The sequence below is a fragment of the Gallus gallus genome, chromosome 1 (genome assembly GCF_016699485.2).
Source record: "Gallus gallus isolate bGalGal1 chromosome 1, bGalGal1.mat.broiler.GRCg7b, whole genome shotgun sequence".
NCBI lineage: Eukaryota > Metazoa > Chordata > Aves > Galliformes > Phasianidae > Gallus > Gallus gallus.
The window spans coordinates 56478739-56506389 of record NC_052532.1 but is presented as its reverse complement, the minus strand read 5'-3'; the positions used below and the strand labels follow the sequence as shown (position 1 = coordinate 56506389).

Here is a 27651-nt window from a genome sequence, read left to right as displayed (position 1 = left end):
TTGAGGGTCTTTTCCAACCTGAGGAGTTCTATGATTCTGTGACTTCTAGGAAATTTTCATGTGCATTAAAATTAACTTTGCTGATGTAAGGTAATAGTGGCATTGCACATTTTTATGCCTTGATAAACAACAGTGCATGTGCCAAAAGAATATCCATTGACTTTGTTGAGCTTAAATGAGACCACGCATCTGTATAGATTCACCAGTGGAAGAAGTTTTTCAGAAATGTGCTTGGGCTGAATCACCAAGTGCTGGCAAGCTGCTGGGGTCCTGTTACTGGACAAACCACCAGGTGCTAGCCCATTACTGAGGACTGCTGTTCCCATTACCAGCTGCTCACACAGTAAAAATGTGCAGGCCAGTGGGCTCACCTTTCCTTCCTTCCTTCCTTCCCCATACTCAAGATGGCAGTCTCCTTGATGAGTATTTACGATTGCAGCTAAGCTCACTATAGGAAAACAGAGGGCTTTATAAGCCAAAGTGCCTCTTTGACTCTTCTCTTATTATCCCAAACCTTGACATTCCTACTACTGTTTACATTCTTTTAATAATCTTGCTTATCTTAAATGAAATGGTAGTTTATTTCAACTTCAAAAACAAACTTTTCTTTATGATTTTTCCTAGTTCTTCCTTCCTCCTCATCTTTGATGACTGCCTTCTTTGGACGACACAGTGAGCTGCCTGATTTTGTCACATCTATGTGAAGAGCATTTCCCTAGAGTGCAATGTGAGCCCAGTTCTTTGCTCTGCTGCAACATATCCTAAGAGGTGGGTACAGTTTAAGATTATAGGAAGAAAGACAGCATTTGCACTCTATCAATATTAATTTCACACATTCCCTCTTGCATTCTTGATGCCATCTCCGCCCATATCCTGCTTTTACATACATCCGTGTGCAGGGGACAGAGGAATGCGGGGTGAGCCAACCTGACTGTAGGCTGAGTCATCCTGGGAAGGCAGATGTCATACAACAATTAGGTTAGTAAAGAAGGAAGTGTGCCAGCAAAACAGGTGATCTGAGCAATGCATGGCACCCCACGTGCCAAAATGGATACTGCACAGTGCTGTGCTATAGCAGAGAAATGCAGAGAAGAGTACAAGTATGTATATTCACAGTGGCCTTCAAAAGAAAAATTAAAGAGAGAACAAAACTCAGCCCATTTCTTTTCATGGATCTCTTTAACACCAAAGATGTATATATAATGACTCAGTAATGGATACAGTGGTGTATACTATAAACCTCTCAGCATTTTGGTCACTTTTATTTGTGTGTCATTTCCTAGGAATGGAAGCTTGAAAGAAGGATCATAAACACAATTTATGAGTATGCAACAATTATGCTATTTATTGGGTTATACGTGCAGTAAATGTCGAGGACTAATATGCTATTAGCCTAAACACTAATGCACTTACTATCTCTGATGCAGGTACCTGCTGAGTTTCTGCCAGTCAGGCAGATGGTAATCACATGGAGAAGTGTCAGTCTCTACTGCTCCTTTTAAAAGGCTGATCCTCAGTTTTGCTGAGTTGTTTTCTGTATTTTTTTTCTTAAGGTTTTATAGCTTTTTCAATTAATATTTTTTCTTCAGTCCTTGAGTGATTTCTACTGACTCAACAGTTTCACTACTATCCTCATTTCAGATCTTTTTTTAAATGTGTCTTGCTTGGTTTAAATTTATGTGCTATCACTCAAAGCTTAGCAACCATTTTGCTACTAATGCAGAGAAGGGGTCACAGGGTTGATCTAGGCTTCATGTTAAAATAGTTGGTGTGGGAAAGATCCACCAAACCGGTGGGAAAGAGACTGGTGTGTTCTTGTTGTTTGACATGTTTCTAAGGACCTTGTTGGTTTAAAAATGTAGGCCTTATCAGATGGCAAAAAGACTTGAAGAAATAGATGCTGACATGAACACCAGCTGAGGTTAGGGTGTGCTGCATTGCTGGTGCTATCGGTGGTCTTTGAAATGTCAAGAGGAAAAGTCAGGAGGTATGGCCTTCAAAAGGAGAACAATTTAAAAATCAATGCTGTAGAGCTGAAAACTAAACAGTGCTGTGCAATATTCTGCCTTCAGCCATGTACGGATTTATATCTAACCCCTGGCGCAGTTTGCTCAGAGCATTTTTGGCTGTCTCCATCCTTGGCAGTTTGCAAGATGCAACTGAGTGAAGCCCTGAGCAGCCTGGCCTGTGGGTCCATGCTCTGCACTGACACTGTTTTGAGTGAGAGTTGTTGGACTGGAGACCTCCTGGAGCTCTGTCCATCTTACATGATTTGGTGATTCTGTGATTTAAATTGCCCTTGGAGCCCAAGGAGGTGGAGAGATGGTGTTGAGAGAATAGCCCATGTGACATTTTCCACAACTTAGTCTCTGTAAGATCTAGCTGCTGTTGCAAGGTGACCTTGGCCATCAACCAGCCGGTTGTTCTGGCGGTGTTAACTTCTCTTCTGAGCTAGCACTGTTGGCCCTCGTCCAGTCACCCTGTGAGCTGTTTCAGCTCAATAACCTGACAGAAGCTGATAAGTTTCTCTGGAACTGTTGGCTTTCTGCTGATTTAGTTAGCTGAATGATTTCACTGAGAGACAGATGAGCATCATAGCACGAGGAGGAGGTGGGAACGTGTGGCTAAGATTGGAAGGAGTTTAGGTTGGGCAGGGCCCTTTCAGTGGGAGTGAGCCATTAAATTTTCCTTGCTGTCTCATGAGACAATGTGATATATCTGCAGCAACTTCAGTTCAGACATAACAACAAATTGAGTAAGTCCAAACAAGGATGTATCATCAAGTAAAGAAGAACTCAGAAATGAAAACTCTTTAATTCTGAGATGATGAAAAACGTGGAACTGTGCAAAATGGAACATGAAAGCATAGCAATCAGTGAAAAATAATGTTCAAGGAAAGACAAACAGAAATATATGAGACCTCGCAGTTGAAGCTGAATCTCATGCCATGTTAGGAAACCACAGATCTTGTTTACCGAGTTACAAAAATCCTGTGTGGCTAGTTTAAACAGGAAATGGTCTGATCAGAAGCAAAGATAGGGAAATGCATACAACAGAGATAAAACAGGTGGGCAAAAAGACTTCAATGGGACTCAGCCCAACCTTGACATAAGATTCTGCTGAAATGTGATTTCAAAGAACAGGAGATTGCCACTGGTTCAGCGGTAGTATCAGAAAAGCAAGTCATAGTCCAATAGGTAGCAGCAACAATGCAATGACAGATGACGTGCTTGTAGCAGAAATGCTAAAAGCCCACAGTGTCACTGTCAAAATAAATTTTTAAAAAGATGTTGAATAAAATCTGAAGGAAAGACAACTTTTGATGTGGAAGAACATGAAGTTGTTAGAGTATTAAAAAAAAAAAAGAGAGACTGGGAAACTCCTTCTCTTCCCTGTGCTATAGGGGAGGTCAATCATAGTGAAATGCCATACAAGATGACACAGATAATAGATGCAGAACTGGAGAAGAGTCTCTGGATTCAGGCCCATAAAACTGAACAATCACACAAAAGAGCATCCTGAAAGAATACATGCAAGGAGAGGCTTTGCTCGTCACCAGTTTCATTGATTTTTTGAGGTTACTTAACAGCGGCCTTCACAACACCTTGTGGAACTAGAGCACTCAGCTCATTCTCCATCCTCATGGCCTTGTAGGGAAGGATGGATGGTTTGTCTGGGAGTTCATTTAGGTGATAGACAGTTTCACTTTGAGGGCTGCACTTGCTTTCTGTTGTTGTTTTGCATTTATGATACATAGCCAACATGTAGGCAGCAGAAGTAGCAGCAGACCATGGGTGGATTACACATATCTTGGAAGCATAAATTGTGCTAGTAACATTTTGTTACTGAGCCATAGACCTAGATTAAAAAAAAAGAACAAAACTGTGAGATGCATAACCTAGCAAAAAGATAGTAAGCCAGGCAGGATTAAAAATCAGTTATCAAAGCAAACATTCCTGAAAGCTTAGTGCTAAGAATCAAAGTCATGTTAGAAAAATACAAATCCAGGAAAGTAGAACAGCTTGCCTGCCTTGTCCATATCCTACTCATGAATAATAAGGACAGAACTGACAGCAAGGCTAGGAAATTCTTCCACTTTTCACCTCGTTTCAACACGTGGAAGTCAAAGATACTGAGTCCCAGAACAAAACCAAGACTTTTAGAATTATTACCTACATGTAATTCTAATGCTAAAATAGACCTTGAAAGGTGAAAATATCATAAATGCTCAAAAAATAGATGCCTCAAGACAAAATGTGCCCATGAGAAAGTCTAAATATTGGGCTCTATCATCAGCTTAGGGAGTTGAAAAGCCTATCATCTTTCACCAGTCAGCAGGGAACACAGAAAGTATTTGGTGTCCAGTCTCTGAATGGCAGTCCCCAAGAATGCCTCATAAAAGGATCGGTTGGAGACCAATGTGTGTGAAGAAGACACTCATAAGAGATCTTAAGAAGACCCACATTGCAGGAAGAACAGTGATCAATCTCAACTACGTCCATTAGAAACACCAACAAGTGATAGATAGGAATGGAAGACACTAGCTTTCACTGTGTATTTCACTTTCACTGTCTTGCTGTAGAAAGAAGGCAGTAAGAAGAAGGTAAGAGCTGCTAGAAAATCAAATACAGTCCCTCTAATTGCTTTGTTTTCTCTGTGAAACTACTTGTATTAGCTACCTTGTTTTATTAGCTGCCACTGTGGGTAGTAGTTGCAAACCTTACTGAAGGGAAGGAAAATAAAACTCTCACTCCAGAGAAACAGAGGACAACTGATGTCCAGGCTAAAGCACTCTGCCAGGAGCCTGTTGCCAAGGCACTGCTGTGTGATTGCTACAGTCATGATAGTCTGGGGAGAAACATGCCAAGAAGAGCTGGCAGGAGTGGAACTCAGGCAAGTCATACCACAGTGGAGATTACATGATGCTCAATTAAAGGGTTTTTGCCTTTCATGTATCTTCAAAGGTACCTGATTCTTGCTGGCATCCTAAGTAGTAATGGTTGTTTTTTATTACCTAGGCTGAATTAGGGATCTTCAGTCAAACTACCTTTCATCTCTCTGTATTATCTGTTTTAGAGACAGTTCTGCTGTTGAATCATTGATATTTGGGTGTGCAATCTGTTGCTTATCTAAAAGATCACTCACATCTATGAAACAAGTAGTCCTTTTTTATTTGAGTTATCTACCAGGTTGTATCAGTTGTTTCAGCTTCAGTTCAAGCTGAGATCTGAATGTGCTTTTTGAGGTGATGTTGTCAGTATAGGAGGGCACACAGACTCACACAGAATCACATACAGAATGGCCCGGGTTGGAAGGTGCCTCAGGGATCATGAATCTCCAACCCCCCTACCACAGACAGGGCCACCAACCTCCACATTTAGTACTAGACCAGGCTGCCCAAGGCCCCATCCAACCTGGCCTTGAACACCTCCAGGGACAGAGACTCCTGTTGCCCTGAATACAGGAAGACTCCAAAGCCAGAATATCTTGTTGTTGCTATAGCATAGAATATGCTATAGCCATATTCTATCTAAGGTTTAACAGAAAACCACTATTTCAATGCTTTTTTTTTCTTTTTTTTCTTTTTAAAGCCAAACTTGGCAGTCTGTTCATGGCTTTTTTCTACTTTTCTCATAAAATCAGACCCACACATAGCCCAGATGCCTGAATTAGATCTGGGGAAATTTTTCCACTTTCTTGTACTACATTTATATTTATGTCCTGAGCAGCAGCATGTGCTTATGTTTATGAGCACAGACCGCTGTTATATTAGGTATCTGCCTCCATAAAGGAGAATCAGTGTTTCTTATATGTATTCATAAGGAGAATTTATTCAGTATTTTCATAGAGGTTTAACCTAATTTCCAAAATGAAGTTGTTCTTGTTCTCCAAGTTTAACAACTAAATATATATACATATATGTAAGTCTGGGAATCTGCCCACCAAAGCCCTTATGTATTTATATGTGTACAATGGTAGAAGTAAAGAGCCTTATGCAGGAGAGGCTTATAAATGTGCGTCTTCCTTTTAAGCTCTTACCAAACTAAGTGTGCATTTAAAATCATAGAATCATTAAGGTTGGAAAAAACCTCCAAGATCATCTAGTCCAACCACCAGCCCATCCCACCACGCCCACTGACCATGTCCCTACACCGTTCTGGAACACCTCCAGGGATGGTGACGCCCCCACCATCATCTTTAGCCAATTCCAATTCCTCACTGCTCTTTTGGAGGAGATTTTCCTAATATCCAACACACTTTTCTGAGTGGGGGTGCCTGAAGAACAGGCTTCTGGAATCAAAGCCCTCACTGAAATGCCACTGCATGGATCACCTGCTGCTAGCAAGGTTGACAGCAGCACTGGGGCATAAACCATAGCTCACACTTGCCTCACCAGTAATAAGTGTGCATCTCGTCAGACAGCAGTTGCACAGGTGAGATCATGCCATAAAGTACCCTGCCCTTCATGCAGTAGATGTGTCAAGATGAAAGCTGTGGGTCCCAGAACAGTCATGATGAGGCAGTATCTATATGATGGCATTCGATTTTGTTCTATAGTCAGAGAACTCAGTTATAGACTAGAAGACACACACTCTACTAGAACCTTCTCTGCTGCAAATGAGGTTGAGCTAATTCCCTAACAGCCCTGGCAGACAATAGGAAGAGATAAGATCCCAGCAGTGGTTGGGGCAGAATTTCCTAAGGGGCGTGCCTGCCCACCCAGCCTCACTAACGTGGCTCCCGTGGTGTGGAACAATGAATAGTGGGGGCTCTTTCTTATCTCTTGTTAAAAAATACATCCTCCTTTGGATTCCCACTGCTGCCCTGCTCTTGTGCCAGGTATCAATTGGGAGGAGTGGCTGCAGGCATTTGGAATGGATAAGGCTCTTCAACAGTTTCAGTTATTTTCTTGGATTGATACTGGATTAATTTTATCTCTGTGAAAACAAAGAGTTTTGATACTAGACTCATCTCTCTAGGCTAATCTGGCAGGTTCAGCCATAGCTCACATAAACTCACATTAAGGGTTATTTTGAAGAAAGAGAGAATGTGAGCCAAGACACAAATATGGGCTCCTATTTTTCCTTTGAAAAATATGATTAGTTTTTCGTTTTCCTCTCAGGCAGCGTTAGGCTACTCCCCAGAGTGAGCAAAGGATCCTTTCTATTTTGTAGATATTCGGAGAAATTACTTCAATGTTATTGGTCCATAAGTCACTTTCAAAATGTTCTAGATACCTCACCACCAGGGAAAGAGCCTGTTAGCAGAGCACACAGCCTAGAAACAGTCAAGATTCAGTGCAAGGGCAGAGCCGTGCTGCACTCAACAGATAAATCAGGATGACTGCAGAGCTGCATTCTAGTTTTTTGGCTGTACTAACTCATAGAGAGCATGAAACAAGCCTGCTCAGTGTGGTGAAGACATATGAAGGAAGGCGTGCTGGAAGAAATATTTATGTTGTATTAGCATATTCTCTGCTGTAAATGAGCTTGAGCTAATTACTCATCAGACCACACAGGGATGAGAAGGGGAGATAAGCTCCTAACATCACATTAGGAAAAATTAATTAAACAGAATAAACATAATCTATTTGATTCTGCTATTTCCTTATTTCAATTGCTGGAATTAGCAATCTTGGTAATGTTCTTTTATAAATTATTTATTTTCTTAAGCAGAAAAAAAGATAGAAGAATGAAAACAAGCTGGAAAGAGACAAATTCCATCTCAATACCTGTTTTTCCTCAGCAGAATTAGAACTGCATATTAGCACAGATTTATGCTACTGGAACTAATGGAGTGCCACTCCTAGTCATGTGTCGTCATCCTCTGAGTGAAACACTCCCAGAAGAGGGTTGCTGATGAGCACTGGTGAGAAACATGAACTGAGGCTTTGCTTCTTGACTGGTGGGACAGGTAATCAGGTAGATGAATACTCCAGACATAAGTTCATCTGCTGTGTCTCCTCCAGCTTCTGACCATCTGTGTTCTTTGCCTTCCCCACTTCATCTCAGACCCGGTCTCCTCATGTAGCAAGTCACAGTGGATCCTAGTTTCTGATGTCACAATCCAGTTGTCTCTTTGCTCACTCCTAGCGTGAAATCTTTTGCTCCCAGTCTTTTTGGTTGGACCATCCCACCTCCCCAGTCTTTCCTCCAAGCCTCATTCCTCATCCAGCAGTTCTGAGATACAGCATATCTGTCTGAGATTTTCTTTGTGATGTATTTGAGCAACTCCCTCCTCTGCAGCCTGGATTCCAACAGTGGGGCTGCTCACACCCAAGGGACAGCAGCCCTGAGCTTTGTGCTTAGATGCCTAGGCCTCTTATGGCTCATGGTAGCAAATACCTATTCACAGTAAATGGAACATTTGCAAAAGTTTGCTGTTAAAGCCATCTTTGTTAAACATGCAATATGCCTTCCTGTACACTTATTTAATGAGCATAAAACCAGCACATCCCTGACAGAAATGCTATCTTTTGTCAGTTTTAAAGTCCTAGCACCAAAGTCGAGAGATCTAGGTTTTGTCAAAGTAGTCACCGGAATGCTTAAGCATAGCATATTTTCCCCCACGGCCTGTCAGACATGTCAGATATGTCTGAATTGTTTTGCACTAGCTCCCCTGAGAATATGTGTCAAACAGCAAGTCCTGAATTATACAGTTTTGTATTTTTTAGATAGGACAATAGAGTAGATACATTTAATCTTCTAAAAAAAAGCATACCAGTATCGTTAATGACCACTATACAAACTTCTGTTCTATAGAGAGGATAAGAAATGTACTTGCAAACAAGAAAAATGAGATCCTGCTGTTCCAAGGTTTATGCTCTGCATAGTTCAAGGTTACCAGTGTACAGCTCTGCTTCTAACAAAGCATCTTCCCATTCTCTGCAGTCAGTGCACCATGGCTCTTATGTACTGTGCAGTTATTGATATGAAAGATGGACAGGCCTGACCAGGGAGAAGGAGGAATCCAGGCGGCCTCATACCTCCAGTTGTGTTGGCTAAATCCTGAACAATGCCGGGAATGGGACTAGGGTTTCACTGTCACAGTCTCCCCACAGCAGTGTTTCTGCTTTTCTTTCCCTATCTTGCTCCCTTTTCCACCTATACTTCCTTTTATTTTCTATCTAAGAAGAGTCTGCTTGAGATGTTAAAACTCCGACGTTTAGAGAGCTGCCTTGAGCCTCCTAAAAGACAGCCTGTGTTAGAGACAGCTGGGCACTACTACAATTTCCGTGTTTCCATGTGACCAACAGACAGCTGGCTGTGCTTGTGGTTTTCTAGCAATGAACTTGCTATTTAGAGCCAACACTAGAACAAGGAGATAAGTTCCCTTCCCTTACAGCTCTTAAACCTTTTAGTTTGTAGGTCTGTCTGTTATGGGAAGGACTAGACGTTGACAGCATCTCCAGCAGCAGTTCCAGCCCATTTCAGTAGACTTAATAACTCTGTTTTCCAAAGCAGCAACACAAAGCAGTAGATTTTCTTACTGTCTGTTAAACAATGGTGTTTTCTAGATGTTTTTAAATTGAAACCCTTAATGTTTGCATTCCAAATGTTTCTATTCTTTGTTGTCGGTGTTTTGTTTTGTTTTGTTTTGTTTTCCTTTTCTATTTTTATTAAAGGGTTCAGAAGATTGGTGTGGTTCACATGAACCACATTGTGGTTCACATCATATTCATAGGAATAAACAAACAAAGATTTATGCATCTGAAACCCCAAACGCTATCCCAAATCATGTTTAGCAATACAGTTTTGTACAGTGATGCTTTAATACAGTTGCTTTAATACAACTGACCCTCTGTTTATTTTACTGAAATTTGACTCAGCAAAGTTAAATCCCCCTGTATCATGCTTCAAGACAACTCATTTTATGTCTGGATACAAACCCAATCACCTCATAAGCCATGTAATCAACACCTGCCTTAATGTGCCTGTTAGCGCTAGTGCAGTTGAGTGGAAAAACAAATTGCAATGACTTTAGAGAAATGCACTTAATTTCTAGAGGATGCTTGGTGAGTATCAGAACAATAGAGGGTGTATTACCTACTATATCTACCAGCACTGCATTTCCTTGGCGTAGGTAATATTATTCAATAAGAAAATGGCAGCCTTCTGCCATTGCGTTAATTCTTGAATGGGTACCATGAAGTGAGCCATCTCTTTGGCATGTTTTAACTTAATTTGAAAGAAACTGTTGTGTGATGATGAGTTCTGAAGCAAAATCTAAAACATGCTACTTTTCAGTTTGAAAGGTTTCGCTGTGTGATTGCAAATATGAAATTTACAGAGATTAATATTATTCTCCTGTTACTTCATATTCTCCAGTCAACATGGTTTACTTTTCTGTCTTGCTATGTACTCTTTTATGCAGCTTTTGGTGTGTCTTTATTTTATTCCTACATAATTCAAATAAAAGAATCCAACAAAGAAAGCAGAGAAATCAGCTGTGTAAGGATGTGCTAGAGTGAACCACTGGAAAATAATACTTATTTCCATGGTCAGGCTATGAAAGACCTGTTTTGAATCAAAACATTACAAGTCCATTGGAAAATAATGTAGAGCTTTTTAAATAAGACTTTTACTCTCTTCTCCTCTTTTGTACTCTTTGTTCCTTTCTCCCCCATTTTTGGGTTAAATGCTAGATTCTGGACAAAACAATCAATTTCCTCAAGACATAAAACATTTTTCTCTGCTTCAGGGAAATCTGCTTGAAATGTGTCCATCCTTTTTGCTCTCTAGGCTCCTGCTCTGGCCTAACAGACAGGATGACTCCATCTCTCCATATGGGTTATTATTTTCTTTTTCTCTGTTCTCCATTCATCTAAATCTATTCAGCCCAAAATACAGCAACCTTCTTGGATGAACATCTTACAGAGAGAGCCCCAGAGTCCTCAAGATTCTTAGGTTCCAACACACCAGCTCTTCAGGTACTTAAGACAGAGCTGCCCACCTGCCATGTTTCCCTCACACTGCCCTACTACAGGATTTCCATGCTGCATCAGGCTCGTGATGCTCACAGGACTGCAAACTGAACAAGGAATGACTGAAATATTGCTTTTATGAAGACTGATGTATGAGAGGTAATTGTTGGTTACTTGTAAGTCTAAATCTCTGAATTGTTTGTGGCTTGCAATATCACTAACAAAATTTATTTCTTCCTCTACCTTGTCGAAGAGGAGGAGGCTCTTCCCTTTTATTTGAAACACTGCTTTTTTTTTTTTTCTGGCTTCCTACATTTTCTCTGAAATTCCTTAGGCATTTTTCTTAATATAACCCTGTGCCTTGGCTACAGTACATCACAGATAATTGTATCAGAACAGTGTGGTATATCTGATATGACTACTGCATGACTCTGATCTGACATGATCTTGCTGTAATGCTGTTGGGACATGATTGCTATATTACAGTCAGTACAGGGCTGGCACAGCGTTAGCGGGAAAGCACAAAGGCTGCGGTAGAATTGCACAAAATTGGAAAGAATGCAGTGAAGCGTGGCAAAAAGTAAGAAAGAAATGGAAGACTAAAATGGAAGGGAGTATCGGCATTAAATACATTCAAGAAGAAATACTGATGGATGAAGACTGGTAATCTCTGAAAATGCTAGAAAGTAAGATATCATGAGATAATATATCTATATTTTCCTATTAGAGAAGAATGTACATATGGAAAATGAGGAAGGAAAATAAAAGAAAAATACTGAAGAATTGAACCTAAAACTATGAAAGTAGTTGGTCTGTGGCATCATATTCCAGGGGCAAAACATGGAAATTGTAAAATCAGATACTTAGCATTCACATCTGGGCAAACCTGTAGAAAACTGCTGAAGGTAAAAAAATCTTTACTGCACTATTGGATAACTATCAATAATTTAAAGCAACTTCTATCTTGCCTTCTATAATTGAGTGGACAGCTATCTCTGGCTTTATGTCATCTTTTTCATAGCTATCTTCTTTTACTAGATTTCTTTTTTTAAGATAATACACATACATCTTATTTAGCCCCTCCTATTTTGTTTGTTTAACTATCTCAAAGGAAAAAGAGTTGTTATGCTTCCTTATTGAGACTGATTCCATTCAGGCATATTTTCACATTAGTCCTTTTTCAGTTTGGCACTGTCCTGTGATTAGTCAAGTAGAAGCTAAGAAATAAAATAATATACTTTATACAGGTGAGCTAACATTTCAGTCCCTCCATGAACCATGATCAGGGACATAAGGATAGACTGTCATGAAGTACAACATGATCTAGTTCTAGCTACTTCAGTGGAGCTGTGACAGAATGTATTTGCTTATGATCTGAATTTTATATATTCTTTTTATGTTGTTTTTAATATAGTGTAATCTCTCAAATACATATAACTTGGAATAATTTTGATTTGGACCATATTTGAAATGAAAATCACGTCATTAAGCTATAACTTTTATCCCAAGATGGAGTAAAATGCACACAATCATTATTTGAGAGCAAAAATAAATTAGCAATATCCTTCCTTGCTTTAATCTTTTACTGAATGACAATAATGGCAAATTAGAAATTACTTCTGAGTTCTAACTTCATTCTATCATTTTGGATATCTGCCTGTGGAACATTTTGCATGACTTCTAATTACAATGGTATGTGAGTCTTTGAGGTCCTTCACAACGCGCCCATGGGACAGGAAGATGTTATTTTTGTGCAAATGCAAATGGAACTGTAGTCTCACTAATTTGCCCAGGGAAGTAGTTATTATATAAAAAATCTATCTGGTTGTCTTTAGTTCCAGAGTATAATTGAGGAGCCAACATCTTTGATCTGAGCTGAAAAGTCAAATGGTACCTTCAAAAAATACATTAACATTCAAGATACTGTAGATTACTAAGATATTCCTTTGTGGCTTGGCTTGTTTAAAAAGAAGCAAAAGAAATAAATTAGACATTTAGATAGTTACATACTGCCAATGGTTCTACAGAACTGTACATCTGTGAAGAAAACCAATCCGGAGTGCTGCATTGCACAACTTCGTAACACTGCAGTTAGATTTCTCCTTGTATTTACAGACTGGTTTATTTTAAAATCTATTGAAGCGTTGTCAAGTTATAAATATGCAGCTCCATAGATCTGGAGGTCAGATTTCTATGACTGTAATAGATAGCTTCTGCTTACAAAGCTCTTCAATTTATAGTCAAACTCTGCTATCTTTTTACTTGTATGTTTGATTTACAATGAAATATGCATGTGAGTGAATAAGCAGTTTTTGTCGCAATATTATACGGCTTCACAGTACTGACAGTGCTCCAAATTAAAAACATATATATGGACTAAAGTACTAATCTAAAAGGGGCAAAATATGACAGTATTTGGTAGGAATGATTCTAAGAGGTGTAACAGCACTTGCTTGGTTTTGTAGGAAATATAATTGAACCCAGGTATAACAGTATTTTTCTCTCCTTGCCAGTATTTCTGACGGTTTACATCAATACAAATGAAATCTCATTTTTACTCCTCTATTAATATTATGAACGTTGATTAAAACAAGTCAACAGATACAAAAGCAGGCATTGGTCTTAACATCTTCAATTTTGCCACTATGTAAGCATGCAACATTTTGGAGTATTAAGCTTTCAATCCTACTCTTCACCTCATCTGTGAAAAGGAACAGAAAATAAGACTTTTTAGCATGTAAACTTTGCCCTCAGATCTGCCAGGGGGAGACAGAAGGGCCTGCCTCAGAGTCACGTAACACCTTGAATCTAGTCTTGCACTGATCCATATGAATCACAGGCTTCTGATACTGTGGCTAGTGCTTCTTTAACTAGATGGAACACCGCAGATTCTCTCCTGCCACAGCTACTCCATTGGTGTATTTAATAAGAGCAAGACTAGATGGCACCAGGATCCATAGGTGATGGAAGCCTGAAAGCAGACTAAATGCTGGAAGCAGACTATGACTTGGAACCTGAAACTGTAGGCATTAAGATATCATCAGCACTCCATAACTGCTGTGATGGGACCGTACAGTTGCCGCTGGCATAGTCAATCAGAAAATCAATCACAGAATCATTTGGGTTGGAAAAGACCTCTAAGATCTAGTCCAATCATCAGCTCACCCCCACTGCCCACTAACCATGTCCCTCAGTGCCACATCCACACAGTTCTTGAACACTTCCAGGGACAGTAACTCTACCACCTCCCTGGGTAGCCTGTTCCAACACCTCACCACTATTTCTGAGAAGTTTTTCTTAATATCCAACCTGAACCTTCCCTGGTTCAGCTTAAGGCCATTGCCTCTTTTCCTATCACTGTTTCCTGGGAGAAGAAGCTCTACCTCTCTACAACCTCCTTTCAAGTAGTTGTAGAGAGCGATACAGTCTCCCCTGAGCATCCTGTTCTTTATACTGAACAATTTCCTCAGCCACTCCTCGTACAACTTGTGCTCCAGACCCCTCACCAGCTTCTTTGCCCTTCTTTGGACACACTCCAGGGTCCTCAATCCCTCGGCATCCCTTGATTTCATATTGTAATGAGGAGAAATAAAGAATATTCTGTATTTTAGTGCAAGTTCTGACAGCACAGTTGGAATATCCACTCTGGGTTTATTGACTTTCTTGATTTTCTTTCCAGCTGCCAACAAAAGGAAGACAAACTGGAAGACAAAAGGTTTCTTAATTCTCATTTAACATTCTCTGTTTCTGCAGCCTTAGGTTGAACATTCAAGCAGCTATGGTGGCATCACTTAATAGTTGATACAATTGCCAAAAGAGACATATATCAAACACTAACCCAAGGAAGGAATTTGTCTATAGCTGTAAATCTTGTGAGGAAATGCGAAGGCAAAATCTATTTCCCACCCTTCTTCCCCAGATCCTAAGTATGCATGAAGACTTTGAAAATGAAATGATCTTAGATTTCGGTATTTGCTGAAGTCTATAAACGCCTCACGGCTGTTGAGAGTAAAATGTGTGAGTTTTAGATATTGTCTATATATAGTTCCTATATATACAATCTATGCCTTTAATTTCATTTTCATATAATCTTCTCATAATTAATACAATAACTCAGTGACAACAGAAAGAAAAAAACTGTGCAGAGGATTAGGATTAGTCCTGGGACTTACACAAGTCAGACTGCAGTGTTTCCCGTAGCAAAGACAGCTTTCAGAGCCAAGAGGCCAGGTGAGAGCCTTGACCTATGCATGCAGCAGCACTGACTTCGGTCCAGATACAGATAGCTGAAGGGCTTAGAAGAGATTATTCTGAGTATGACAATCTTGTGTCTATCTACTGTGGCTTTTAGCCAGATTTGTGACATGCTTATCCTGTATTTCATTGACCTGCCATCTATCCAGGGCTGCTCAGAGAAGTTGCGTAATAAAACCAATGAGCTGGCTTGGCTCCAGCTGGTCCTGATGCCTTTCCAGTGCAGGTTACGTTAGTTGTGCGAATGAGACCTGAGACACAACGAGAGGGAAACTAAATAGCTCAAAGACTTTTTAAGAAGTAAATTTCATTTAGTCGCTAATTGCTACTACAAATAAAATTTTCAGTAAATGAGATAAGGTTTGCAATATCTGCTAGGAAATTTGCAACATTCTTCTTAGGCTTAAATTAACTGATTCTGAATTTTCTAATGAGCTTGGCTTCATTGAAAATCAACTCTGTAAGTAACAGCACGTATAAACCATCCAACCATTCTTACTTTCCCTGTGTGTATATTCAGAACCCTATCTTCAAACAACCTTAGAGAAAGTTTTCATTGCCTTTTTCTTCTTGTTAGTTCAGCACAGCCAAAAGTAAGGGCCTTATTTACATAAAGCAAACATGCAATGATGCAGCAAAAGCAATTTAGTCACACTGATGCAAATTCCTCATACAGATATGATGGTTGTGTGCAAAGCAGGATGTTGCTGAATACACACAGTATTTAAAGCAAAGTAAAAAGCAGAGATTCCAGCCTTCTCAACATACTCCTCAGCATGATTCATACAGATGGTCCTGGAAGCCCAAGCTAAAAGTAAATGGACTCATGGATCAAAAATAAGGGCTCAGTTTAACCAAGAGTGTTCACGAGCAATATCGGTGATGAGGAAGGAATATCTTTAGATTACAAATTGCAGTAGATTAGCAGATTAATATTAAAACAATAACAACAACCACAAAAGAAACATCAAAAGCACACACCTTTTATATTTAAAAAAAGCATAACTGATCTTCAAATCATTGAGAAAATGAATATGTGATTGCATAGTCTCCATTTTACAGTTACTTTTCAGAACCGAACTGAAAATGGATGTATTTTTGGTCCCGGGCTGTTCTTAGTAATTTAATGTGATCTGTTTTCAACAAGAAGAAGAACAAACCTCTCACACTCAGTAAGAATAAGAAGAGAACAAAATGTACCTTACTGAGAATATTCAGCTACAGACCTATGGGCAAAAAAATCATACAGCCTGTGAAAGTGTGCTGAAAACCAGGTGGGTCAAAAAGTGAGGTGGCGGTACGAATATAAGGAATAAGAGAGTGAGCATTTTCCTTTGCAGTCTGCAAGGGTGCGGGGAATTTGTTTTTTTTACTGTTATTGTTATTACTGTTTTATTTTTTTTTTTAATAGAAATGCTCCAGAATATGGTGAAGTTGCTAAAAATTAACTTTAGCACAGAATGTCTGGAAATTTGGTAAATGACTCGTAGGAATTTTTGAAACAAAAAGATTCCAAATATTTTCTGTTGCAATATAATGTTTACTTAACGTAATAATAAATGAAAGACCAAAGTTCAAACCAAATTATTTCAGTGAAAGCATAGTTTTTAATTGATTCCAAACTATGTCTCCAAATCTTTTCTTTATAAAGTATTTTAAAATAGGGAAAACTTCTTTTTCCTAATTTGAATGGAAGCATATTCTGATATTTAGGAATCTACTATTAAACAAAATATTTGTTCTATGCATAAATAAAGATGGCAGTACCAGAGGTGCTGCTTTCAGTATTCACATTAGAGTAGTCGAAAAAAGATGGTGCATGGAGTTTCCCTTCCACATGCATTCACCTAGTGCTGTTGCTACTGATGTTAAAATGGTTGTTAAAGTAATGGTTTTTTCCTCCTTCTACCTCCCAGGAAAGACAAAGAAATTTAGAATTTTCCCTTTTAGGAATGAAATCAAGACAATATCTCAACCTGGTGGATGACAGTCTCCCAGTGGAACCAGATGACTTGAGAAATACTGTGTTGTTGATCCAAATTCTCTTTGGAGTGAATGCACTTACATTTATTTATACTTACAGTAAGAAGTTAACAAAAGTTTACAATACTTTCTATGTTTCTAGCAGCAAAACTAATGCTAACAAGAATCCTAGTAGGAATCCTCATCAGAGAAAGAGATGAGGACAAGGGAAGTGCTTAGGCAGGTAGGAAGCTAAGCATTCAATTATCACTGCATTTTGAATCCACAGGCACTACAGCTATACCCCCTACCCTATAATTCCTGAGATTACTGAGATTTAACAAACAGAAGCTGTGGCCCCCACTGGATAATTCCCAAGTTCCTTGAAATGAGTCTAATACCCAACAGGGTTGCTTGTGCTGCCTCAGAAAGCTATTTCTGGCATTTTGTGTGTCAGAAAAGAAACTGGATGTGATGGATTTGGAGCTGCCCTGTGATAATTTAGGAATGAGGTCTGTTGGCCTCATTCATTTTAGATGAATATCTAAAAACTCATTCAGGATGGACTTGCCAGTGCATTCTTAAATTCTCTCTGGGACAGTCAGTACTGGCAATGCTGGGATGCCCCACTTATATAGAGGCTGCACAGACAGGGAGTACAGGGGCTTTAAGCAGGGAATAGATTTAGTTCTGAACCACAGCATCTCTGCACAGGCAATCCTAGCATCCTACTCATCCCTAGGAATGAAGTCGGTCTCCAGAGGTCCACTGGGATTTAGAGATGGGACGTGTCATTGGTTGATAAAGTAATTGGCTAAAGTGTTGCCATTAAACTGGGATGTCTTCATGGTTAGCCAACTTCATTCCATGTGTTCATGGAATTGTCCATGGAAGGGAAGGTTAACCCTACAAATACATTTCAGTGATTTTTATCTACTGGACATTCAGAATTGTCACATTGCCTTTCCTTTAGGCAAGAACCTTTTTTGTGAAGGAAAGGGACCATAATACCTAATCAGATGATCCTTGGGTTAATTTACAAAAGCACTGCAACATCTCTGAACATTAAACTAATGACACTGTTAATCCACAGCTTATGCTTACAGCATGTTGAATGGAGTGCTGGGAACATCAGATGGCTGGTCCTCTCCTTGGTGTTGGACCCAGGTGTGGAGAGCTTCCAACTGAGATGAAGTTGGACAAGCAATTTTTGAGTGCTAGTGCTTATTTTTTATGTGCCGAATTTGACTCAGGTAAATGGTGTATATAATAGGATGCAAAGAAGATTTCTAAGAAACCATTCCTCAACTAAGGGAAAAACATTGTGTGCGTGTGTGTGTGTGTACATTGGGTAATTATAGTATAGAATACATAAAACTGAAAATCCTAAGAAAAAAACATTGAGACAGGTTTTTGAATGTTTTCTCTCTCTTTCCTGATAAGACCAGACAAGTACATAGTTTACTGTAGCTTTATGGGTTTGTGACTGCGGAATTCAAAAAGGCAGCCTGCGGGCCTAAGCCATTTTGTAGATGGATTTCTAATTCAGCCATCTTAGCTAGTGAGGTACTATGTTCATTCACTGCTTATTCTAGCTGTTCTGGTAAGTAAGGTTCTCCTTGATCACTGTTGCTGGAAAGACTATTATATTACATCCCCCTAAATGAATTTCTAATGTACTCATTTCGCCTCCAAAGGACATCTCTTAAACTTTCTGCTTGTCATTCAACAGTCAAAACAACCATATATTAAGACATCCATTCACCAAGAGAAGCTGGAATAGAAAATGCTGTATATTCTGGAGTAGAACCTCTCAGCAACTACTTTATGTTGCTATTTGTGGACTCCGGCCAAAAAGTTGCTACCTCCTGAATGACTAGAGTGGCAGAAGCATTTTTTAATGACATAGATTGAGTGCTGAGTCTTCTCTGCCACTTCCTTCCCTGTTGCCACAAAAAGGATAAAATTGTCCAGATCACAGTGCCAGCACCAGAGCTTTATTTTGGTCTATGAGAAAACTTTGTAAAGAGATTATTTACTGTCACATGGCTGTCTCAAGAGGAGGAAATGTACATGCCAGCACTTAGTGGTAATCCAGGAAGGACTGTATTTTGTAAGGCCTCATGACTGCTAGAAAATCTAGAAATGCAAGAAGGCAAACAGTGAACCAGAGGCAAAAGGAAGAAATCAAAGTCAACAATTAAATTGTTTTTGTCTAAAAATAGTGTATGGAGCTCCTAATCACTAGCCCTTTGTTGAGAAGTCCTGCTGGGTAGTCAGTGGCTATGGCATTCTGTAGCTGAAGCTCCAGAATATACTTTTTGTACAGTAATTTGCAGGAACCTACACTGAAAATGGCAAAGGCCTAGGCTATGGTGACAAAGTCTGCATCTAAAGAGAAGACAAAATGCTGATGGAATAATAGTGCTTCTACAATTTGCTTTAACTGGGGTGTCTGGAACAAGCAGAGGGTATAGCAAAACACTCTGAACAGAATAAGTAGCGTAACAAACTCTTGAATTCTTCTGCAAGTATGGAAGATGGTAGGAGAGATGAAATAATATGTTTCTGAATGTTTCCTCCAGCCAGTCAGAATGACTTCCACATTTTCTAAGCTGACTCTGCGACAGCTTGTCAGTCTTCATTTTGTCTCTATTGATTTGTCATCCCAGTGAAGCACTGAAGAGCCCAATGAGTCAAGGCCTGCTCCTAGCAGTAACTTGACCAAATTGTCCACTGCTTTAAGACCAAAGACATTTTTCAGACTTTTTCAAAGCAGCACCAAACAGCTCAGCTTGGGATACCTGTGTCACAGGAAAAACATTGAAATGTGAAGTTCTGCATCAATTAAAAATATTACTAGTTGTATTTGGTGTCTGCCTGGGACAGAAATGTGAGGGTCGTCTGTATTACCTCATTGACAAAAACATTGACATTGTTTTCCGGAAGGACAACACAGCAGCCATTCAGGATTTACTCTTTTTTTTTTGTCTGCAAAGTTTGCCATTCCTCCATAAGAGATGTAAAAGGATTACTTGTGGGTCTTTTCAGAGCAGAGGGTTATTTGATTTGCTCTGAATTCCCCCGTGCCCCTTTTTACTGAAAAGTCTGGATTAGACTAAGTAGACTTCCAGGTGGTCAGCCCTATACAGCTATCTGAGGTAGGCTTGATGATAAGTTTTTTCTCTACAGTTCATTACATCTATCCTGGAAATCCATCATTTTATTAGAGGATTCTTGAGATAGGATGCTGAGGATTCTGAGGAGTCTATTGTACTTGTTTGACCCATCTGCTGTCTACTTCAGTGTGGGATTGCCCAGCTGAAGTGTTTTCCCATCACATTTCTCAACCATGATTAGCAGCGTTGTGCTTCAGTTCTGCCCAGGTCAGGGTTGGGTCAAAGGCAAGGCTAGTCATCCTGCATGTTATGCACTATGTTTTTCTTTATCTCATCTCTTTTTGCAATGATGTATGGTTTCAGAACAGCAGTGACTCCCCCTTATTAGTGATTTAATGTCTTGAAGGTCTGTAGGGTAATGACCATGTGCACCTCTGTTGTTCCTAACCTGGATGCAGGTTGCCTTTGTCATAGCAGCAGATAATTTGCTTAATGATTGTATTTGTATAGTGGTGGGCTCCTTTCTTTCCTGAGTGTCTTTGCCACCTGCCCAACATGCTATCTAGCATATGATCTAGTGTTAGGACAGGGTACCTTGTTTAAAAACACTCCTGGTGCCCAGAGCCATCTACCTCTTTTTGCCCTAACATAATAGAATCTCCTCTGGTTAGACAGACATGTCACAGATATTTAATCACACCTTCACCAGGCTTATGCCTACATTTTCCCACAAATTAGCCAGCTTAAGGGAATCCCAAAGAATGGTCCTTTTGGTCACCTCCATGGCGTCCGGCAGATAACTCAGTTTTAGTAATAGGGGCTACCGTAAATTCACTCAGCACAAGTGAGTTACATGAATTAGAGGCTGCTGAAAAATTCTGAAACATCCAATTCATCCTTGTCACTTTCTTGATCAGAGTCATTCCAAATATCTGCATCCTAACCTCCCAGGAGCAGGATCTTTAAAGGATCTGAGGGGTTGTGGATGCGAGTTATCGTTATTTCTACCTTGCCCTCTACACTTTGTCTTTCCTTTTCTCCCCTATTTGTTCCTGTAATTGTTCTATATGCAGGGATAGTAGTATTTTTGTGCTGCTTTCTTTGTTCAACCTTATCGCGTAACATTCTCATTTCATTTTCTTTACATTCCTTATACTGACTTGCTGTTTCCAAACATGTTCCTAGTGTCTTGCATATGATTCCCTTTTTGTTAATGTTTTTCATTTTCCTTGTTGTGAGGTTCGTCCATTCTTCTACTTTATCCTAGCTATCCCAATGTTTATGTGCCCCTTCTTCCAAGAATTCTGACAAAGGGTTAGCTCCATGCATCTGTAAGTGATCAGCGACTGAACATGCCATCTTGCCAACTGCACTGATCTTTGTCACAGGTGAATTATCAAAACAACTTCTCCTTGTGAAGTTAACCAGAAGAATTTATTAGCCACTATTTAAACAGAATTACTGATTAAACAAAAGTGGCAGTCGAACACTCTATGATGGATGGTTAATTGGCATCGAAACCTCTCCTACTTACTACAGGCCTAATAATTAAGTTAGCCTGAAGTGTATGCAATGCCACTTAGGCTTGATACATATGAATGTTGTATGTACATAGAAATGTCTCTTGCTTCACTGTAGACATCAGATAAGGGATCTCTCAACACTGAGGAGTAACCTTGAAACGTGTCCCTACTCAAGGGGAGATTGCCACCATGCAGCCCGTTGCCATGCTGGAGAGCTCAACCAACTCTATCAGCTGCAAATATTTATAACATAAGGTTGTTGACTGGTAGTCCAACTTCTTCCTTCAATGGTCATACAGTATGTGCCATTTTTCTCTTTCTTATCAGTAGTTTTCCAGCTACAACTGTTCTGCATTCATGTTCTTGGGCAGTTGGTGTAGTTCCTGATATGGCATGTCTCTTCATGCTGACATAGAATGACTCTGCACTATTTTGCAAAATTTCCATACCCGTTCAACTCCAATTAGGCCTGCTTATCAGCAGCATCTGAACCAAAAAAACTGCCAGCATGAGATAAAAAGAGTCCATCTCATACCCTGATGGCCAGAGGCAGTGTAGTGTGGCTGTGGTCTGAAAACCATGCAGCCAGGTTGGCATAAAGGGGTGCAGCATCTTAATAACTGTTCCCACATTTTCTTTGAGAAATGCAGTTCTACACTCCAAGGCTTTTCCCTTCACTCTGTTGCCTTCCTATAGTGAATAGACGTTAGGAAATACTACTTCTCTGAAAGGGTGGTCAGGCACTGGAATGGGCTGCCCAGAGAGGTGGAGTCACCGACCCTGGAGGTGTTCAAAGAACGTTTGGATGTTGTGTTGAGGGACATGGTTTAGCGAGAACCATTGGTGATGGGCAAATGGTTGGATTGGGTGATCCTGTGGGCCTTTTCCAACCTTAGCGATTCTATGATTCTATGATTCTATGATTCTATGAATGGCTGTGTATCTTGGGATGGCTACTTGTTACTGCTTTTTGCTCCCGCCCTGAGTACTCCTAGTAAAATTTCGTCACTAACAGCAAGGAGAGCAGGGCTTTACATTCAAATCATACAAGTTCAAACATTTATTTTAAAACAGATGCTGTTTGGATGTCATGAGATTACAGATTTTACAGCAGAGTTCAAGTGCACTTTGCAAACATTTCAAGCAAACAAATTTTGCAGGAAACAAAATTGTATATATTACTAATCTCTGGGACACAAGTGGTTCATGGGGATAATCATTTCCAACAAAGCACCTGCTCAAATCCTCTGCAGGTGGCCTCTGTACCTTTAGATAGTCTCTATTTTCCTGTCCAGACTCCTACTGGAGAAACAGCTAATTCTAGTTGCAGAAACTGGTCTAATTAACTTATGGCTTCCTGTCGTTCATTAGAAATACATCATTCATTGACTTTCCAGTCGTTTGCCATTAAAACTAATCAAATGCGCCCCTAGTGGCATTTTTGTTGCTTTTTTTCACTTTACAGAACTCATGCCGTCATTATTAGTTTTAATTCCTGAGTCTGTTTCATCATTTAGCATTTACAGACTCTCGGCGTGTTAGCTCCCATCACAAGGACTTAGCAGAACACCATCATATGGTGCTGGACAGCCAAGATGGCAGAGAGGAGGGCAGGATTTGAGCAAGGTTGGGAGGCAGAAGGTGCTTTGGAAAAACGCTGCTGGTGTTGTGCTTCCCTGTGTGTTGGCAAGATGAGAGCTGAGAGGGTAAAGCTGTGTTGGTATTTGGAAGTAGGAATGACATTTATCTCTGATCTAGATGAGGTTGGCAGGAAGTGGGCTACTGAGCCATCTGGCATGAGCTTGAATCAGCCTATGACTGACCCATGACCAATACGTAGGCGATGTTTTATGTCTGCGTGCGTACTTAAGTTTAAGCATTTGATTCAGTAAAATGGTGCGTCCAAACCAGAACTGTAGTTTTTAAGTTTTACTGATTGCCTATTAACTTCAGTTGGGTAACGTGCCTGTGAACAGTGGCACTGATGCCGTGGGCCAAACGGAACACAGGCCAAAACTTCCACAGGCATCCACACATCGAATGTGGTTGAAGGATGACCACAAAAACCTCTCTGAGAGGACTGAGGCCCCTCTGGCCCAACCACCTGCCCTGTGAGCAGACAGCCATTTGGTCAGTAGCTGAGGGGACGTGAGCTGCAGCAGTTGAAAGTCTTTAACAAAGTGCACGTGGGCCGGTGGGGTGCAGGGCTTTTTTTGGGTGGTGAGGACTGTGCACTGAGGGGAGCGCCGAGGCAGAAGCGAGCGGGCCCGGGGATGAGAGCCATTAGGGGAGGGGCCTAGAGCGGCGGGGCCTATGAGGGGCGTGGCCGCTGGAGCGGGGGCGCTGTGGGGGCGGGGCCCGTGTGAGGGTGGGGGCTGGTTCGTGCGAGGGCTGGCTGGGAAAGCTCGCGCCGCACGTAGCCGGGGGGCGTGGCCTGGGAGGGGCGTGTCGCGGAGGGGGAGAGGAGCGGGGCGGGGCGGGGCGGGGCGTGCTGTGCGGGGCGGGGCGCGGGCGGCCGTTGGCCGTGTGGCGCGGCGGGGCAGCCTCCTCCCGGGGCAGGCACACAAACAGCGCGGGCCGCGCGCGGGCGGGCGGGCGTCGGCGCGGGAAGGCGGGCGAACGGCGGCGGACAGCGGGGCCGCCCCGCCTCTTTTCGGCGCTCCGGCGGCCGGCACAGGACAATGGAAGAAGCGACGGCTACGGTAGCGGCGACGGCGGCGGCGGCCGGGGGGGGGCCGTGCCCGGTAGATCGGACGGGGGCGGCGGCGCTGAGCGGGGAGAACGAGGCCGAGAGCCGCCAGGGCCCGGCTGAACGCGGCGGGGAGGCGGCCCCGCTCAACCTGTTGGACACTTGCGGCGTGTGCGGGCAGCCCATCCAGAGCCGGCAGCCCAAGCTGCTGCCCTGCCTCCACTCCGTATGCCAGCGCTGCCTGCCGCAGCCCGACCGCTACCTCATGCTGCCCCCCGCCGCCCCCACCAAGGAGCCGCCGCCCCCTCCCGCCTCTCCCGGCCCCTCGCCCCTGCACTGCACGCCCGGTAAGGCCGCTGGGGACACGCGTGTCGCGATAGGCGGTGGGGTGTCGCGAGGGGAGCTTGGTGGGCGGGGAGAGAGCGGCGAGGGGGGAGGGGGCGGGGTCGGTGTTCTTTTTCTTTCGTTCAAATTTCCCACCTCGGCCCGGGGAAGTCCTGTGGGTGTCATCCTCGTTGCGGCGCGCTCCGCCGGGCGGCGGGGTGGCACCTGTCCGCACAGCGCCGCGGGCGGCTCCGGGCGGCCGTAGGAAACTTGGTTCGTGCTTCAGTGGGCAGGGAATGCCGTGGGAAAGTTTTGGGGAGCTCCTCTCCCGGTATGGGAGCTCGCGTTGAGTGCGTTTGGAATGCTCGAGGAGCGCTCCGAGCTGCGGCTGCATCCTGGGGAAGGGTAGCCGCAAGCATCCTCTGGTGCGAACGGGGAAGGTCCTGGGGAATGCTGCGTGCTGAGGAGGAGACATAAAGAAGCTCAGTTTTCAAGATAGGAGTTAATAGGATAGACGTGGCTGTGCTTTTTGGGATTATGCACTGTGAGCTCGAGTAGAAAATTCTACCTGCAGAAAGCGGCGGGAACTCCAGACTGGCCATTACTGAGTAAGTGCTGGCCGTTGTCCTCTTAAGTACCTGTACTTAGAGGACAATGGCCAATACTTGCTCAGTAATAAAGGCTTCTGTTTCTACTATCCCGCCAGCACATCTGATCCAAAGGAGTACAGCTCGAACCATTTCCGGTTGTATACGAAAGAAAACCTTATCTCTAAATACTTGGGACAATCGGAGCCTTGCTTGGGCTTACCTGAGGAAGTCAGGCCTGGGATAGGGTGTGCTGAGCCTCTTCATCGACGTGGATGTCTGCGTTAGTATGTTCATTCAACCTTTTGGTCCTAACATTTAATTTAGGTAGGAGTCAGGCTGTGTCATCAGAACTTCCAGAATGGGGATCATTGGTGAGACCCCAAAGCTGGTGTATTTAAACTTGTCGGATCCAGGAGATGCCGTTGCTCTTACATCTCAGAGCAGAGCCGTGAACTCCTGCATAGGAGGAACGTGAAAAGCTCAAACTTTGGTGCGTGATGGGATATTTCAAGATGGGACTTGGAAATGAGAAATGGGGGCAGAGATGCTGCCAGCTGAGGAGTTGTAACGTAGGTTGTGGAAGCATGTAATCATCTTAGGAGTTTCGAGGTCATGAACAGCATAGCTCAATTCCCAGATGTTATGTTTAAATATAGCAGAAATAAAAGTATGTCGTTGAGCATAAAATGAGATGCATCTTAAGAATGAAAAGATGAGTGCTGTTCAAACATCTGCTTACAGGAGGACAAAGGATAGGTAAAAACAATGAATCGTAGCAGCAGTGAACTGATACCTCCATTCACTCTTTTTGAATATGCTAGTTGGTTCTGTTCTGGTTCTGTCTATAGCACAATGCATACTTCTCTGTTCTTCAAGTACACAGTCATACCAATCTTTATCCTACTTTCTTTCTAGTTATTTGTGTGCTTCCATGCTACCATTAATTGTCCAGTGGGAAGAAGAAACCTGTATAGATCTCGCAGTCTTTGTCACATTCCTTAGGTCTTGTCTCTGTTTTGACTACACTGGTGTGACTGTATACCAGCTAAATACATGTGCATTGACTGCTTTGTTTCCCAACTGATGTGAAGCAGTTGTAAACTTACATTAGGTTTTGAAGAAATAATGTCACCTTATAAAGCTGATTATGGTGAGGAATAATGTATTATGGATGAAGAAAGTCATGGAGTCTCGGGAGACAGAAGGGACAAAACAGTGTAAATCTGTCACCTCCAGTAATATGTTGCACAAAATGTGTATGAGAAGTGATCTGAAGTAATAAACAGAAGAGTATAAGCTTAGAAAGCTGGACAATAAATTCCTCATGTTATGTAAATTGAGATACTGTGACTCCATCGAAGAAATAAACAGCAAAGAAGCTGTTTGCTAGAAGCAATGCCCTATGTAAGGGCCACAATAGAATAACAAACTATGAAAAACTCCTGGAAGGTAAACAGAAAGGCTGCTTATGCACGTGTGCCGAGCAGTACCAGGCACAAAAAGATGCCTGGAGAAAGACTGGCAGGAGGGAGTCAGGCTTGAACAAAGGAAAGGCTCTGATTTGACAAATGCCTCAGTGCGACAGCTCTGGGAAGGCGCGTCGTGCTGTGCTAATATCCACATTAACTGAGAAACTGGGAACTAAAAACAAACCAATTTTCTAGTATAGTCTGGATGTGTGGGCTCCTATTCATCAGCTTTTTGTCTTGAGTAAACCACTTCCAAGCGGAAATGCTCCTTTGCTTTACTAAAACTTGTCTTGGAAGACAAGCTGGGAGACTATTGGCTCACTCCCTGCGAAGTTATTAACAGCTAACAAGGGCGTGCTGTGAAAAATCTTTAAAACCTGAGACTCTTGAGTGAATTGAGAGTTGTGGTGTTGCACACTTGATGCACAGGTCAATGTGGACAGTGGCAATGCCAAGTGTGAAGACACAAGAGGTTTTTTGTGGTAGGTGTTTATTATTTCTCCTACAGAGGTAGCCTGGTGGTGAGGCCATCTGCAGTATGGATAAGCTCTGCACTGTTGTGTGCATTCCATTTGGAAATAAAGTATTTTTTTTGTATAGAAAAGAATACTTGGGAGTTTCTGGTTTCTCTAGTATTTCTGAGTATTTCTGCCAAACAACAGGCTGCTGGGCACAAACATGAACCACAAGGAATGCTGCGAGAGTGTGTCTGCAGATGCGATGCTTGTCTGCTGTTAAGTGTCTTAGCTAACTTCTTGTACATCTCCCTTATGTTTCTCAAATGGCTCTTCTTCATT

The 27651-nt window shown here is 41.8% G+C and overlaps 1 protein-coding gene, 1 long non-coding RNA gene and 1 other non-coding gene across 3 annotated transcripts in view; all 3 read left to right on the top strand.

The window, feature by feature from the left end:
* The window catches only part of LOC112533564, a 44691-nt gene extending 20996 nt beyond the window's left edge, over window positions 1-23695 (top strand). Inside the window, exon 4 of the long non-coding RNA XR_006933375.1 lies at window positions 625-23695. This is a non-coding gene — a long non-coding RNA (uncharacterized LOC112533564). The remainder of the gene's footprint in view (window positions 1-624) is intronic.
* A 634-nt stretch (window positions 23696-24329) lies between these two features.
* TRIM24 (tripartite motif containing 24) overlaps window positions 24330-27651 on the top strand; it is a 58355-nt gene continuing 55033 nt past the window's right edge. Inside the window, exon 1 of the mRNA XM_015287546.4 lies at window positions 24330-24818. Within this exon, the coding sequence (XP_015143032.2) occupies window positions 24464-24818 (355 nt within the window). The 5' untranslated portion in view covers window positions 24330-24463. The remainder of the gene's footprint in view (window positions 24819-27651) is intronic.
* On the top strand, window positions 25405-25465 carry MIR12211 (microRNA mir-12211). Its single transcript, NR_161961.1, has one exon. It is a non-coding gene; the product is annotated as a microRNA mir-12211 (primary transcript).